The sequence below is a fragment of the Thalassophryne amazonica genome, chromosome 7 (assembly GCF_902500255.1).
Source record: "Thalassophryne amazonica chromosome 7, fThaAma1.1, whole genome shotgun sequence".
Lineage (NCBI taxonomy): Eukaryota > Metazoa > Chordata > Actinopteri > Batrachoidiformes > Batrachoididae > Thalassophryne > Thalassophryne amazonica.
Window position 1 is genome coordinate 64,587,961 of NC_047109.1, and position 18,579 is coordinate 64,606,539.

Sequence of the window (18,579 nt, forward strand, 5' to 3'; positions counted from 1 at the left end):
GCAGCTCTCACTGATGGAAGGAGGTTTTGGCTTAAAATCTCATGATACATGGCCCCGTTCATTCTTCCCTTAACACGGATCAGTCGTCCTGTCCCCTTTGCAGAAAAACAGCCCCAAAGCATGCTTCACAGTAGATATAGTGTTCTTGGAATGCAACTCAGCATTCTTCTTCCTCCAAACACAAGTTGAGTTTTTACCAAAATGTTCTATTTTGGTTTCATTGGACCACGATATTCTCCCAATCTTCTTCTGGATCATCCATATGCTCTCTGACAAACTTCAGAAGGGCCTGGACATGTACTGGCTTAAGCAGGGGGACACGCACGCCTGGCACTGCAGGATTTGAGTCCCTCTGTGCATAGTGTGTCATGATTATTTTGCCCCCACGGATGACATCTTGCGTGAAGGCCCAGATCGAGGGAGATTTGTCATGAATTATATGCTGCTGTAGAAGGCTGAAAATGGTTATTCTCTTAAACCCAAGTTTTTAGCGTGTAGACGTTTATGGATTCAGTGTCTCCCGATCTTATATACTTCAGGACAATATAAAGTACCTCTGATAAAGTTTGCATGATTCCCCTAAAAATTTGTCCCTTAGCCGCTGGACTAAATGGGAAAACGCCACAGAAATACAGTCCCTCTACCATCCAAGGAATCACTTTTCATTTGCAGAAAATTAAGTTGCACTTTTTTCTCAAAAGTGAGCAGCGTCTGTTTAGAGAAGAAAAAAAAAAGGGGGGGGGGGGGGGGATCTAAGCAAATACCGATTCGACAGGAGTCTCAGCAGTGACTTTATCTGGTGCTTGACTTCAACTTAAACTCGTGATTAGAGGGGCAAAATATATTTTCCATTAAAACAGAGTTTTTCATTCTTGTGTAATCACATCATTTAAAGAATAATAATGAAAATAACAAAAAAAAAAAAAAAAAAAAAAAAGTACTGCAGAACAAGAAGGCACACTTGCATGCCAAACATCCCCCACTGGTCGCTTTCAACTGGCTCAGTGCTTGCTTTAGCATTTTAGCCGATAAATTCGAAGATATTCGCTGAAGCATGTCTTGTGTTCTGACATAAAAAAATAACTAGCTGTGCAGTAACCATACTACCACATTGAAGTTTAGGTAAACACGTGGGTTTTCAAAACTTGAAGGGATGATTTAATACTTTTTCTGCCACTAGCTGTCACATTTGTGTTAGAATTCAGTATGTTTAAATAAATAAATAAAGAAATAAAAAGCGTAAAACCTGTACCAATTCAACATGCAGATCCACCTTGGATTTGCTGTGGCGACCCCGAGTGCAAATAAGGGAGCAGCTGACGGGACTTACTTTTTTTACTGAAATGAAACAGATGTTCTTTAAGTGCAGAATTTCAACTTTAATTCAATAGGTTTAACAAAAATATCACATTAACCACTTAAGAAATACACCCATTTTATTCAGTCACTCCACTTTCAGTGGCCATCAGTAATTGAACAAATTAAATCTATTTGCAGGCCTCCTGTTAATACAAATCTTAACTTTTACAGCCAGTTTTCTTTGGAGAAGGAATGAATACATGAAATTTTCCAAGTCAGTGAATATATCAGACTTCATTTACATCAATCACTGAGAAATACACAGGATGGTTTAGAACGGTAATGGTCATAAATGTATTGTGTGACCTAATGTATTTATGGTAATGAATGAATTTTTAAGGCAGGTCTCAGAAACTGAAGTTTTCCTCACTCAGGCTGCACAATAATGAAAAGAAAATGAACACCAGTGCTGACATTTTTAAAAGACAATGACATTTCATGTGTTACAATTTCCTGGACAAGATGTTCTTGTGCAGAATTCTACACCAACAATTAAACTTTTCAAATGTCTCATTTAAGTATTCTAAATATTTTTCAACCACTGATATAACCCATAATAAAAAAATAAGGACTGTTAGTTTATTTTTTTTCTGTTCTTTTTTTTTTTTTTTTTAATATACACTATATCTTTAACACACATTTACAAACAAAAGCTTTCATTGGCTACACTTTCAATTCTTTCCCCACACACGATGCTACAATTTTTTAAGGCAGAATTTTGGTTCCAACGATGACCTTGTGACATGTTCAAAGCTTCCTCCTTATTCCTCCCTGTGACCATCATAAACACAACAGTCTACACAATTTACACATTTATTTTGACAATACAGTCTAAAAAATTTGCATGTGTAAAAGAAAAACCGATGACTGCTGTGGCACAAACCTTCGCTGGACGCTTTACACGCCGCTCTGCCACGGTGGCTGTCTCATGCGAACGACAGCATGACCGCACAGACTAGGGAGCAGTCTGGCGTCAGTCTCCCCACCAATTTGCCATTTTTGTGTATTCGTGTTGTATTGTAGAAGAGACATTTGCGGAGCACAGGCGTCTCATCTCTGCTGATGTCTTCTCGAACACTTTCCTTAGTTGTCACCAGTTGCGACGGGGCTGGAGTTTATAGTGTCTGCTGAGGTGGAAGAGAAGACGCCGTCACTGTCACTCTCCACTGACATCTCCTGCATAGAGTCTGTGGCCTCCTGGAGGGCGTTACTCTCTTCTGAAACACAACCACAGATGACACTGCTCAGTTTAGAAACTCTGTGCGAATGTTGCTCTGTGCAGTTTCTCTAATCACAGCCACAGAAGCTTCTAGCTCCTTCAAAGGTGTCAGTGTCATGGTGGCTTCCCTCACAGTCCCTTTTTCAGACCTGCTTACGCAAACAGATTTAGCATATTGTTTGTATTTCTTCACTAATTATGTAAATGAAGTACAAAACATACAGTGACTTGGAAATGTCCATGTATCCATCAGCTGAGTTGTGTAAAGAAAGGTGGCTGTGAAAGTCATGACCAACTGTAAACTCATCTAACTGTGCAACACATATTTCACTGTATGAAATAATTTTTTGCTGTTCAGTAACTTTGGACATTTTGTCTAGCCTCTGGAAAAGCCTATACATGTACCCTCTAATTATATTCAAAACCAGTAGGTCATGTAACTCAAATTATAAGGACATGAAGAAAAAAAAAAAAAACATTTGCATCTGGTAAACTTTGTTGCAATATCCTACTAATGTGTCTGCCACCTGCTGGATGATAAGCGTATGTAAGAGTTAACAGTTACACAGACCCTCTTATTGGTGCAACTGAATACTTTGCTGCTGAGGTCATTAGAAGAAGTATTAATGTGTTTTTGGTTGGGGGTTTTGTGATAATTGTACCTTTGCTCTGCTGCATCCTTAGTTCGGCTGATTCTGCCTCTTGCTTCTCTCTCTGCTCTTTGAGTATTTTGCAGACTTTCTTGTGGGTAAACCAGTGCATCTTTTGGCAAGCTTGGTTACAGTAGATTACCTGATACAAAAATACACATAAATAATAAAACCATATTCCTAAGCTTTGCAAAGTTGAGGAACATACCCCCTAAAATGAGTGAATGAGTCTATACACTCAGATACAGTTGTATGCAAAAGTTTGGGCACCCCTGATAATTTTCATGATTTTCCTTTATAAATCATTGGTTGTCTGGATCAGAACATTCAGTTAAATATATCATAGCAGATGAACACACTGATATTTGAGAAGTGAAATGACGTTTGTAGTATTTACATAAAGTGTGCAATAATTATTTAAACAAAATTGGGCAGGTGCATAAATTTGGGCACCCTTGTTATTTTATTGATTTGAATACATTTAGCACTAATTACTGGAACACAAAATTGGTTTGGTAAGCTCACTGACCAACTGACCTCCTTACACAGGTGAATCCAATCATGAGAAAGGGTATTTAAGGTGGACATTTGCAAATGTTTCTTCTCTTTGCATCTCTTCTAATGAGTGGCAACATGGGAGCCCCTAAACAACTCTCAAATGACCTGAAAACAAAGACTGTTCAACATCATGATTTAGGGGAAGGATAAAAAAAGGTTTCAGCTGTCAGTTTCCACTGTGATGAACATAGTGAGGAAATGGAAGACCACAGGCACAGTACTAGTTAAGGCCCGAAGTGGCAGACCAAGAAAAATCTCTTAAGATGAAGTGAAGGATGGTGAGAGCAGTCAGTCAACCCACAGACCTGCTCCAAAGACCTATAACATGATCTTGCTGCAGATAGAGTCTCTGTGCATCGTTCAACTATACAGCGCACTTTGCACAAAGAGATGCTGTAATGCAGAGGAAGCCTTTTCTGCATACATGCCACAAACAGAGTCACTTGAGATATGCTAAAGCACATTTGGACAAGCCAGCTTAACCCTCTCAGGCTCAAATTAATTTTCAGTAACAGGAAAAGTCAGATATTTAGCTGGTGCAAATCTGCAGCGCCTGCCTTGATAGGGTTAATTTTGGAATAAGGTGCTGCGGACTGATGAAACTAAAACTGAGTTATTTGGACATAACGGGGGCGGTATGCATGGCAGAAAAAGAACACAGCATTCCAAGAAAAACACTTGCTACCTACAGTAAAATTTGGAGGTGGTTCCATCATGCTGTGGGGCTGTGTGGCCAGTGCAGGTACTGGGAATCATGTTAAAGTTGAGGGTCACATGGATTCCAGTCAATATCAGCAGATTCTTGAGAACAATGTTCATGAATTAGTGACATCAACAAGACAACGACCCAACACTGCTCAAAATCTACTAAGGCATTCATGCAGAGGAACAAGTACAACGTTCTGGCCATCTCAGTACCCAGACCTGAATATTATTGAAAATCTGTGGTGTGATTTTAAGTGGGCTGTCCATGCTCAGAAACCAACAAACCTGACCGAACTGGAGATGTTTTGTAAAGAAGAATGGCCCAAAATACCTTCAACCAGAATCCAAACTCTCCTAGAGGCTGTTATTTCTGCAAAAGGAGGATCTACTAAATATTGATATATTTTTTTTTTTCTGTTGGGGTGCCCAAACTTATGCACCTGCCTAATTTTAAAAAATTATTGCACACTTTGTGTAAATCCTACAAACTTCATTTCACTTCTCAAATATCACTGTGTTTGTCTGCTATTTGATATATTTAACTGAAATTGTTGATCCAAACAACCAATGATTTATAAAGGAAAATCATGAAAATTATTAGGGGTGCCCAAACTGTATGTTAATGTGATAACATAAAAACAAATATTAAAAAGGATATTATGTGAATAAAGTGATAAGATGTTAATTTCAATTTATTTTCATTTATATAGTGCCAAATCACAACAAAGTTGCCTCAAGGCGCTTCACACAAGTAAGGTCTAACCTTACCAACACTGATGCACCAGATCAACCCATAAAGTGTGCTTGTTTTGCTGATGTAATATACCAATGACCTGTCTGCCTGCTGCGGGACTTGTCACATTGAATAATATTATCACCTAGTGGTTGTCCATTACCCTCCAAATCACCATAATGCAAACTGAAAAATAAGCTTAAAGGAAACAAGTGAATTTTGAAAAAAGCATTGCAAATTTTTTTTTAACTGGAGTAAGTGGTTGAAGATGAGTGAGTGTGAGGTCACATGCAGAATTCATTTCTTGTGCTTTCATGAAAACTATAAGTATGACGTAAAATTGAAACTGATCACTTCAAAGTTCTAAAAATCCAAAAGGAAGTCCAGAAGTAACATAAACCAAGCACAAAAAAAAAAAAAAAAAAATTTCATGAACATCAATATTGAAGAAAATGAGCTTGCATAGAGATAGGAGTGCTGATGAGGTGCACTCCACAAGAAAATACACACATTGATCACATGCACAAGACTCCATTTTATAGTGCACCCAGAAAGTATTCACAGCACTTCACTTTTTCAACATTTTGTTATGTTACAGCCTTATTACAATATGGAGTAAATTAATTTCTTCCCTCAAAATTCTTAGTGGCTTCCATCTGGTCACTCTACCATACAGGCCTGATTGGTAGATTGCTGCAGAGATGGTTGTCCTTCTGGAAGGAAAACAACTTTCATGTCATCATTATGGGGTATTGTGTGCAGAATTTTGAGGAAAAAACAAAAATTTCTTCCATTTTGGAATCTGGCTGTAACATAAAATGTAGAAAAAGTGAAGCGCTGTGAATACTTTCTGGAGGCACTGTACATACACTCAACAAAAATATAAACGCAACACTTTTGGTTTTGCTCCCGTTTCGTATGAGATGAACTCAAACATCTAAAACTTTTTCCACATACACAATATCACCATTTCCCTCAAATATTGTTCACAAACCAGTCTAAATCTGTGATAGTGAGCACTTCTCCTTTGCTGAGATAATCCATCCCACCTCACAGGTGTGCCATTATCAAGATGCTGATTAGACACCATGATTAGTGCACAGGTGTGCTTTAGACTGCTCACAATAAAAGGCCACTCTGAAAGGTGCAGTTTTATCACGGCACAATGCCACAGATGTCGCAAGATTTTAGGGAGCGTGCAATGAACGGATCCCGTTCAGGGATCCATTCTGGGTCCCTTGCTTTTTTCCCTGTATATGGCACCCCTTGGGAACATTTTGCGGCGCTTCGGGGTTGCTTTTCATTGTTATGCTGATGATACTCAGTTGTATATGCCGATAGCTGCTGGAAATCCTGTCCACATAAAATCTTTACAGGACTGTCTTGCAGCAGTGAGAAGTTGGATGTCTAGCAACTTTCTACTTTTGAACTCTGATAAGACTGAAATGATGGTTCTTGGCCCAGCAAGACATCGGCACCAATTTGATCAGCTGGCGCTTAGCCTAGGTTCATGTGTTATACATCATACTGACAAAGTGAGGAACCTTGGGGTAATCTTTGATCCTACGTTGTCCTTTGACCTCCACATTAGGGACATTACGAGGACTGCTTTCTTTCATCTGAGAAATATAGCAAAGATTCGCCCCATCCTGTCTATGGCTGATGCTGAGACTCTGATTCACGCATTTGTCTCTTCTAGATTGGATTATTGTAATGCTTTATTTTCTGATCTGCCGCAGTCTAGCATTCGAGGACTTCAGTTGGTGCAGAATGCTGCTGCCAAAATTTTGACACAAAGTAGAAGGTTTGACCACATTACTCCCATTCTGGCATCCCTTCATTGGCTACCGGTTTCTGCCAGATTGGATTTTAAAGTTTTATTGTTGGTTTATAAAATTGTTCATGGACTGGCGCCTTCCTACTTGGCGGACTTGGTTAAGCCCTACATACCTGCGAGGCCTCTGCGTTCGCAGGGTGCAGGGCTTCTGTGTGTTCCGAGGATGAACAAAAAGTCTGTGGGGTATAGAGCCTTCTCCTACCGTGGTCCGGCTCTTTGGAATGATCTACCTGCTGTTATTCGGCAGTCTGACACGGTGGAGATTTTTAAATCAAGACTGAAGACCCACTTTTTTAGACTGTCTTATCATTAATTTTTTAATCTGTTTGTGTTTGCTTTGTAATTTCTTTTTATTCTTCTGTGCTTTATCGTTTAACTGTGCTTTTCTTGCTTTTAATTTTGAATTTAGATTAATTTGTGTTGTTGTGAATTATGTGAAGTGCCTTGGTGCAACTTTGTCTTGATTTGGCGCTATATAAATTAATAAATTAAATTAAATTGGCATGCTGACAGCAGGAATGTCAACCAGAGCTGTTGCTCGTGTATTGAATGTTCATTTCTCTACCATAAGCCATCTCCAAAGGCGTTTCAGAGAATTTGGCAGTACATCCAACCAGCCTCACAACCACAGACCACATGTAACCACACCAGCCCAGGATCTCCACATCCAGCATGTTCACCTCCAAGACCGTCTGAGACCAGCCACTCGGACAGCTGCTGAAACAATCGGTTTGCATAACCAAAGAATTTCTGCACAAACTGTCAGAAACCGTCTCAGGGACGCTCATCTGCATGCTTGTCGTCCTCATCGGGGTCTCGACCTGACTCCAGTTCATCGTCGTAACCGACTTGAGTGGGCAAATGCTCACATTCGCTGGCATTTGGCACGTTGGAGAGGTGTTCTCTTCACGGATTAATCCCGGTTCACACTGTCCAGGGCAGATGGCAGACAGCGTGTGTGGCGTGTGTGTGGGTGAGAGGTTTTCTGATGTCAATGTTGTGGATCGAGTGGCCCATGGTGGCGGTGGGGTTATGTAATGGGCAGGCGTCTGTTATGGACGAAGAACACAGGTGCATTTTATTGATGGCATTTTGAATGCACAGAGATACCGTGACGAGATCCTGAGGCCCATTGTTGTGCCATACATCCAAGAACATCACCTCATGTTGCAGCAGGATAATGCAGGGCCCCATGTTGCAAGGGTCTGTACACAATTCTTGGAAGCTGAAAATGTCCCAGTTCTTGCATGGCCGGCATACTCACCGGACATGTCACCCATTGAGCATGTTTGGGATGCTCTGGACCGGCATATACGACAGCATGTACCAGTTCCTGCCAATATCCAGCAACTTCGCACAGCCATTGAAGAGGAGTGGACCAACATTCCACAGGCCACAATTGACAACCTGATCAACTCTATGCGAAGGAGATGTGTTGCACTGCATGAGGCAAATGGTGGTCACACCAGATACTGACTGGTATCCCCCCCCAATAAAACAAAACTGCACCTTTCAGAGTGGCCTTTTATTGTGGACAGTCTAAGGCACACCTGTGCATTAATCATGGTGTCTAATCAGCATCTTGATATGGCACACCTGTCAGGTGGGATGGATTATCTCAGCAAAGGAGAAGTGCTCACTATCACAGATTTAGACTGGTTTGTGAACAATATTTGAGGGGAATGGTGATATTGTGTATGTGGAAAAAGTTTTAGATCTTTGAGTTCATCTCATACAAAATGGGAGCAAAACCAAAAGTGTTGCATTTATATTTTTGTTGAGTGTATGTAACTGACATGTGTAGTGCTGAGGCTTTACCATTTTACAGATGGAACACCTCTTTCCAGCCCCCTTCTCCCCACAAGAGGTGCAGAACTCTGCATCCATGAAGCCAACTTGGCCTGTGATGGCCTGGGTCATGACTGAAAGAGCTGTGGGGTCATTACCCTGCCATCAAGGGAAGAATACAAAGAGGGCAAGAAATACAATCAGGTGTTAAACAACACATCACTGAGGCAGTTTTCACAAAGAATACAGTGTTGTGTACAAAACAAACAAAAAAAACATTATTTTTATAAAAAAAAAAAAAAAATAATAATAAATCACTGCAGTGTCACAGTGATGATCCTGAATAGGAGAAAAACAAAACAATAAAACAGCAACACAGAATGTGGCACAGCCTTTGCAGTGATACAATCTATCGTGTTGAATGGTTATAACATACAATAGTGTTCAGAGTAATAGTAGTGCTATGTGACTAAAAAGATTAATCCAAGTTTTGAGTATATTTCTTATTGTTACATGGGAAACAAGGTACCAGTAGATTCTCACAAATCCAACAAGACCAAGCATTCATGATATGCACACTCTTAAGACTATGAAATTCGGCTATTAGTAAAAAAGTAGAAAAGGGGGTGTTCACAATAATAGTAGCATCTGCTGTTGATGCTACAAACTAAAAACTATTCACTCCAGAATGTCTTTGATCATCCTGGAGCTGATCAATGGTGAGCCTTTGCCATTCTGGTTATTCTTCTATCCATTTTGATGGTTGTTACGTCTGTTTTTTTTTTTTTTTTGTCAATTTTAAAGCATTGGAGATCATTGTAGATGAACAGCCTATAATTTTTTGCACCTGCATATAGGTTTTCCCCTCTCCAATCAACTTTTAGTCAAACTACGCTGTTCTTCTGAACAATGTCTTGAACGTGCCATTTTCCTCAGGCTTTCATGAGAAAGGCATGTTCATCCTTAAATAGGGGACACCTGATTCACACCTGTTTGTTCCACAAAATTGACGAACTCACTGACTGAATGCAACTGAACTACTATTATTGTGAATACCCCCTTTTCTACTTTTACTAATAGCCCAATTTCATAGCCTTAAGAGTGTGCATATCATGAATGCTTGGTCTTGTTGGATTTGTGAGAATCTACAGAATCTACTGGTACCTTGTTTCCCATGTAAAGGTGCGTTTACACATAACCAAGACGCGTTACGAATGTCATTTTTCTGTCATTCGTGACACATTCCTGACATTCTTAATGTGACTTAACGCATCCGAATAGGTTTCTTAATAGTGCGTGTTGGTGCGTGATGTTCTTGATATTCGTGGAGCATGTTTTTGGCTGTCATAAAAATCTTCCACGAATGTCACACACCACCCTCATTTCGTCTCACGTCATGGAGGTCGCAAATGAGCGTGTTGATCCGTCTTGATGAGTATTGATCCTTAATAGAATGTGACAACGTTCGTAGTGGTTCCTGTGATGGATCTTGGAGCCCAAACTGTCACACGTTATTACGAAGTGACACGGAAACTGTCAAGTTTTGACACGACTTGTAACGCAGCGTCACATTTCACTGCACGCCATGACGAATCAGTTTTCTGTCATGTGCGCACAATTAAACTCGGCTCCAAATGTCGGTCCACAGTTCCTGCTGAAGCTCCTCAGGATGTTCCTGCAGGTGTTCCACCTGCTGTTGTAACCGATGAGCGGGAGAACGAGTCTGAGCAACCAGAGGAACGAGAGGAGACTCACGTGCAGCCAGACATCTCTGCACCTCCTCCAGTCCAGTGGAGGAAGAAGCGCGCGCACAATTAAACCCTGCTGCACCACATTCAGTTTGACTGCTGACACTAAGTCAGCTAAAAGTCTAATTTCAGTGCTTTTCAGCGCGCTCCTGCAGGTGTTCCACCTGCTGCATGCGCCTGATGCCGCATGAAGCCACACATCTGGCTCTGTCCATCTCCGAGGAGGAGGAGGAGTGTGTGTGCGTGTGTGTATGTATTGAAAAATGAATGTAATGAATTTTAAAGGACCCCAGGAAGAATAGCTACTGATTTTCAGTGGCTAATGGGGATCTTAATAAACTAACTACTAACTAACTAACTCTCTGTGTCACTCCATGGCACAGAGCCAACTACGCATGCAGTCACAAAGTTCTTCTGAAAACTGGAGCGATCTGAATTTGGTTGGATGAATATGGGTGTGTGTGTGAAGACAATTCACTTCGTTCACAACGTGACAGAACTTAACGATGCGCGCAACAACACGGAACACTATTCTTGACCGTGCATAATGGTTTCCTGATAATTCTCCAGCAACACGTGCCATTAATCGTAACGTGTGGTAACAGGTTGCAGCAGTTCCTGAGGACACCTGACACCAGCGGCCAAGAAGGTGTACTCGTGGCATTTGTGACTTGTCGTCGTTATGTGTAAACGCAGCATAACATAAGAAATATACTCAAAACCTGGATTAATCCTTTTAGTCACATAGCACTACTATTATTCTGAACACTACGGTATATGCAAGCATGCATGCCAAACTGAATACTCCAACTTTATGTGTAAAAACTCTGACATCTGACAACAAATGAAGATACATAACCTTGTCATGAGACAAGACATTTGAGTTCTTCCAGAGAAAACTGATAGCAGGAGCACCACTTTAAAAAGACTGCATCAGTGCACAGAACTGACGGCTTCATACAATGTCTCGGCTCAGTGTTCCACCTGCTTCAGGGAAGATGAACTTTTTGAACACCCATTGGTGTCTGGGTTTATCCCCAGATTCCACAGCATGAAGCGATCCCCCTAGGTGGGAAACCAGCTCATCGCAGGTTACTTCCTCAGTCAAGGTCAGTAATCCACTTTACAGCTGAGTGTACTGGGGACAAGGCAAATGAAGCGTGTTGTTGCATCCACAACATCCCCTAGGACCTGTCTTTTAGCTGATCCAAACTTTTGCATTTTTGACCTTGTACAAGCTGAGAAATAAATCAAATGTATGGGTATGTGATTTTGGTGAAATAGGCGCTAGGGCTTAAGGGGTTAATTATTTTTTTAAATACAGTTGATGACAATAAAAAAAAAAAAAAAAAAAAGTCATCACATTTCTCAGTCTAATCTTCAAAATACTTTGGCATCATTCACACTTACAATCTCCACAGGCGCAATGCTCCGCACCAGCTGCTGCAGCAGAGTTGCGTCCAGTACGGGAAACTTGCGTATGCACTCTCTGACAAATTTCTCCTGGTACACTGGAAGCCATCAGTGTCCCGACCCTTTAACAAACTGTAGGACAAGATTTAAAAGGACACAAACGTTATACAAAACTCTAACATAAATTGACACAACCGTTAATAATACTCAACTTAATAGATTTTTAAGTGTTTCCCTCTGGGAGAAGGCAATCGTGTATATTCCTGCCTTCGAATTTGGACAAATACAGCTAAACAATTTTTTACCATGAAACTGTGATATAAAGTGTAATTTGCAAATTACAGTATCTGCAATTTTAATGATCAGGTCTGCAAGCATGTGCTTGTCCTGCTCCTTGCTGCATCTGAATACGCCACAGAATCACCTTGAGTCATGAATAGCAACTACCCAGGTAGACAACCAGATCATCCATTTTAGTTATCACTTATTGTATTTTCCATATGATCTCACACTTTACTTGTTTGTCTTGTCCTGAGACTTATATGTCCAAAAAAAAAAAAAAGTACAGCACTATCATCTACAGCCACAGTGTGTAGACAGCACTGTCTACTCACTGATAAGCTGCTCCTGTATACAGATCTGAATGAGGTCATCTGACCCACACTCTGGATTAGTGGTTGGTGACAACGCACCATTAAGCTGGATGCCAACCGCCGTAAGAAAAAGATCTGAATGAGGAGGACATGCTGGGTCTCAAAGAAAGAATAAATCATTCTCTCAAACTGAAAGCCTCTTGAATAAAGACAAGGAATAATAGTCATACCACTTAGCACTCCACTTGTCTGCACTCTGTGGGACAGCCAGAACTACAAGGACAGCTAGGCTCAAGTAAAGTCTCAATGTAATGTTTTTAAAATGTATAATCAATTATTTTATTTAGCAGCCATGCTATTCTGTGTACACCTAATCACCACATCAGATCTGAAAAGTGATGCCGAGTAGGTCCTGATTAGTACTCGGCTGGGAGACCACTTAGGAAGACCAGGAGCTGTGTGTTTTTCCATGGACAATGGGAGGATGCATCAGAAGGGCATCCAGAGTAAAAATTGTGTCAAATAGCAATGCAAAACTGTACTGAATCTGCTATGGCAACCCAGAGAACTGGAAAAGTACAAAAACTAAAAGGTTTAGTTACGTTTAATGAGATAAATGTGCACACATTTAGCTCCTTTTGATCAGTGACGAACAAGAAGCAGTTCACTTGAATTCTTTGTGCCTCATAAAACATGAATTAGCCCGTTACGCTTCTGCTCAACAATGCAATTTTACTTTATAAATAACTAATGCACTAATTAAATTCCATTAGGCTTATTGTTTCAGTAAGCAGTAAACTCCAAAAAATAAAATGTGACCTACAGTACCAGTCAAAAGCCTGGACTCACTTTCCCATTCAATCAAATGGGAAAGTGGGGTCCAGACTTGAGTGGTAGTATAGATCGGTTTTTCCTCTTCACAATGGACAGATGCAACAAATACTCCAACCAACATATAACCCGGAAAATCAGTACCTTTTTAAAGAGGCTGTTTAAAAGTTGCTGTTGATCATATTTCAACATGATCAAACAGCAACTTTAAACAGCCTCTCAACACCAGTAACAGTCATATTATCAACAGCACATAATTTAACAAACACTAACAGTGTACGTTTGTTAAGAAGAAGGAAAAAAAACCAAGACAGGCATAAAAATGCTGATGACAATTAGTCTGTATTCACAACCTCCATGGCCACACCTCTTGATAAGGCCATCCAGCTTGTCCTCACGGTCCTTCAGGAATGACGCACACTTTCCCAGCACACAGCTAATGTAGTGCATCTTCATAGCCAACACCTCATTCATATCCTGCTGCTTAATACATGTCTCACAGATCAGCTCCATCACTCGGCGGCATTTCTCCAGAGCCTCGAACTCCGCCAGCAGAGGATTATCCTTCACCAGCAGCACCAACTGGAAAACAAGTGATAAAAATGAAGTCCCACATTACATGCATACCTACTGTATAAAATTGAAAGTATATTGCTGTGGAAAAATTAAGAGTAATATGCTAAGCATGCTGATGGACAAAGATCATTTAAGGTCATGCATTGAGTTCAGACCCATATGGACACATTAGGAACCTCTGAGAACTTTTGTAACACAGCAGTATGTTGCATCTGTTGTGTTCAGGCCCAAAAGTAAGAAACTACATCAGGAGCTGTCATTTTTTAAATAACAGAGACATCATGCTCATTTTGAAATGCCTTGAAAAGTTTGGTGAAGTTTGCTTAGAAATGCATCTAGAGTACTCTGCTGAGGATAAGGTAGCATGGAAGGAGTCTACTGCCACCACGACTTGGTTTTGCAGACTGAACGGTCTGCCAGCCCCCCCAAGCTCCCCACAAAAAAATTGGCCCACCCTGCCTCCACTGCACATGCGTCATTTGGGACCACAGCAGTTCGTCTGAGACTCTTCACCCAAAGTGATCAAAGGGAATAATAGGATTATTAACCATTAGATGACAAGGTAAAACCTCTTAAATCATTCTAAAGTCAGTTTAAGCAGAAACAAGGTGATAATTGGTGACGTTTTGAAATAACAGAGGTGCAGTGAACACAGCATGAGCAGCTCGTCATGACTACTGTGGCTCTGATCGCTTCCTCCATCTTTATGATGAAATAATGCTGATTTATGTGACAATAATTGTTGTACAAAAGCTTCAGATATCTGTCCCTGAGATAGATAATGACTGGAGCCCAGTTTTAAACAGAAACGGGGTGATATCCAAGAACCTGGCCGATGGACAGAAATGACGCTTGCGCAGTGGAGGCAGGGTGAATCGATGTTAGGGGGACTGTTCAGTCTGCAACACCGGATAAGTGGCAGAAAATGAAAGAATGAAACAATTTAATAAATTATGAGTCATGAGGTCATGCAATGCAAATATCTTTCCAGAACAACCAAACATCAGTCTTCAGGGTCCTGGTACTTGGCTTTTTGTATGGTTGTGAGACATGGATGCTTACCAGTGATTTAAGCCAACAACTGTAGGTTTTTGGTACCAGGTTCTCTCCACAAAATCCTTAGGTAGCGCTGGAATGACTGTGTTAAAGTGTTAAATGACTGGTTGCATTGGGAGAATCAGTTGAGGGTACAACAACTGAAACATTACAGATGTGTGGCACTATTCTCTGAGCATGGTGCAACACACAAGTGAACCACAGCAACTGGAAAAGGCAAAGGGAGCCTCCACGTTTCCATGGCCGAGGCAGACAGATGGCTACTTTATAGAGGTGGGGATGAACCAGTGGTCTTTGTGGGTCTCAATTAGGAGTCAGGGTCCGTCCAAAACATTGTTGAGGCTACAAAGTGTGACACCAGTGCACTCTCTCAGACCAGACACTGACCTAATATGCACATAACATGATGATTTCCCACACTACTTTACTGCTGTGGACACAGTGGAACACAGAAAAACAACATCTTTATCCACTGATAGCCAACCTTGACAGGGTTGATGTTGGTGCTCATGATGACCTTGTGGAGGGTCCAGCCAGCTTAGGTGGCAGCTTGGGTTCCTTCTCCAGTCCCTGTGGCATGGTGTAGTAGTCTAGTCTGGCACGAGAAAAGAAGTTGTTGATAACTGTGACACAGTCATGTTGCCCTAAGGAAAGGGGAGAAAAAAAAAAAAACTATTTTAACACAGTTTAACTATTTTAACATTCAATCAATATACTGATGACTAACAGCAGCAGCTTCCAAATGCAGCACTTGAAATAAACTCTACACCATTTCTGTGTTTATATGAGCAGCACAGTTTGTTACAAATGGGGTGGGTGCAGAAATGTCTGATGTAATTGCTATTCTGAAAATAATGTCTCAAAGCATCCTCAAGTAATGGCTTGCTGTATGAAAGGAATCAGCTAAACTGCTCCATATCCAAAAATAAGCACCAAACAGTCCTCAGGTATGGAGTAAGTATGAGGTGCATTACCTCGCATCCAGAAAGTATTCACAGTGCTTCACCTTTTCCTCATTTTATGTTACAGCCTTATTCCAAAATGGAGAATTTTTTTTCCTTCTCAATTCTACTCACACCACCAAATGACAACATGAAAAGAAAGTTTTTTGAAGGGTTTTTTTTTTTGGCAAATTTATTGAAAATAAGAAAAGCTAAGAAATCACATGTAGGTAAGTATTCACACCCTATACTTAATACTTTGTTGATGCACCTTTGCCAGTTTTTTTTTTTTTAGTTTGTTTTTTAATAATCTGCAAAAACCTCAAACTTTTTACACACTGTCATTATGGGGTATTGTGTGTAGACTTATAGTAGTAGTAATTGTAGAAAAAAAAAAAAAAAAGAATTTCATCCATTTTGGAATTTTTCATTCATTCATTTCCTTTATTTACCCAGGTAAAAATACTCATTGAGATTGACATCTCTTTTCCAAGAGTGACCTGGCCAAGACAGCAGCCAAAACATTCTAACAATGTTTTGGCTGCTGTAACCTAACAAAATGCGGAAAAAGTGAAGTGCTGTCAAAATTTTCCGAATGCACTGTAGTTCTGTGTGTCACAGATGTGACAAAGCGAGGCACTAGCGCACACATTCCCAGACTTGACTTGAGCAGCCTTTGACCAGTTTTACATGGCATCAGAAGTACTGCAGGACAATTCAATTTAAAATCAGACTGCTTAGTTACAAAAAACAGTTGTAAGGCGCAAGTCCATCATGTCATCTGTGATTTCTCAAATCGGCACTTTCCTAAAATAATGGCCTAAGTCATATTTTCCAAAACATGACTAAGCCATTATTTTAGGAAGATGACGAGATGATTATTTCACATCCAGACGTACCAACAAAAGCTGCCATCTGTGCGGCAGTCCTTCCGACAGAGTTGACTGCATCTGTCTCTGCGCCTGCATCCAACATCATCCACGTGATTTCGATGTTCCCTAAAATGTCACAGCACATAGAAAGGAAATCAAAAACAAGTGAGGTGGGACTGTGAGACAATTGAAAAACCACAAAATTTCACATTTAAGATAAGCAGCACACCTGACAGGCCAGCAAACATCAGTGTCGTGTAGCCATGTTCATGTTCATTGCAATTCACATCTGCTCCATGTTGCAGCAACAACTTGCACATGTCAGCTTTTCCTTTGTAGGCAGCATGCATGAGGGGTGTCATCCCATACTGTGGAAAACACACAGAGATATTTACATGCAACATTTTTGTTTGACACAAAGGAACAATTTATAATACAATAGAATAGGACATTACCTTTTCCACAGCTAAATAATGCTTCACCTTTTATTTTATTTACTCTCATACAAAGAAGAGATTAAGTACTGAAGCACATCCTTGATTTTAACATGCCGGCCACACATCTGATTTTGACAGGTGGCTGAGGCGGGCACGATCAACTTGTACAAAAAAAATGAAGGACCTCCTCCAAAACCCTTCAGGATCTTGAAAAAAGAGGACTCTTGTCCAACCATATGTTGCACAACCAAAGAAAACACTTGCAGCTTTTCTTTGCTTAAAAAAAAACTACAGCCATAAAAATTTAATCAGATGAGACTTTCTTTATGCGTTGCATTTACAATTTTTAAATGGGAATTCATGATTACATCAGGTATGACCATGGTCCTCCCCCAGACATGCTGCAACTGCATAAACTCCAATGTCGTTTGGATCTCATTAACTCATACATAGCCATCGGTGTAAAAGTCTCAAATGTATACGGGACAATAATTAAATAACACAGTTTAACAGGTGCAGATCAGATGTTTACTCATGTCATAAATGCTTCGATACCTCATCCAAACAGTTGACCCGAACATCTTTACATCCCAGCAGTCTTGATGCCTCTGGAACATCACCTACAAGTCACAAAATTACTATTATTATTCTATTTCAATTCATGAACACAAACTCTACAAGATAATCTAGTACAAAAAATACATGCCAATTATCTCCAATAGATAGATATATTATAATGCTTTACTGCATATTTTATGATGTTTGTGTGAATCCAACCAATGATTTCAAGAGCACAAGGAGTGAGAAATACTACAAATTAGTCATTTTTCTAAATGACGAGAGTTAACGCAGCGATAACTAATAATGTCTTAACTTGTATGAGCTAGCAGTGTTGACCATGGATTAGCATAGCATTAGCCGCATGAGTCTTACCTGCAGTGATAGCGCAAAACAACTCCTTTTCGCTTGAGGACAAGTCTCCTTTCTTACAAGAGGACATGCTCGTGTTGAATCGCTTAAAAGCGGACTACAACGAAAACAAAAATCAAAGTTAGTGATTCACACTATTTAGATCCTGATCCTGATACTTCTGATCCTGAGTGACAGCCTGACGCCGCTTCTTCTTCTTCTTCTTCTTCTTGGTTGTCGGCAGGCTAGGCACGTTCAGTGCATTGCTGCCCCCATCAGGTCATAAGACACAGAACACCTATTAAATGTCAATGAGATAGAGACAGCACTCCTATATTTTCCAATACAAGCCAC

At 40.3% G+C, this 18,579-nt stretch overlaps 1 protein-coding gene across 1 annotated transcript; it reads right to left on the minus strand.

The window, feature by feature from the left end:
* Positions 1–2,126: 2,126 nt before the first annotated feature.
* On the minus strand, positions 2,127–18,443 carry ankmy2a (ankyrin repeat and MYND domain containing 2a). Its single transcript, XM_034174337.1, is given in 12 exon segments — positions 2,127–2,576; positions 3,241–3,370; positions 8,880–9,008; positions 12,008–12,114; positions 12,117–12,142; positions 13,802–14,016; positions 15,551–15,591; positions 15,594–15,710; positions 16,907–17,005; positions 17,109–17,247; positions 17,872–17,936; positions 18,250–18,443. Coding segments are annotated over 12 exon segments (1,269 nt in total). The 5' UTR covers positions 18,317–18,443; the 3' UTR covers positions 2,127–2,442.
* Positions 18,444–18,579: the final 136 nt, after the last annotated feature.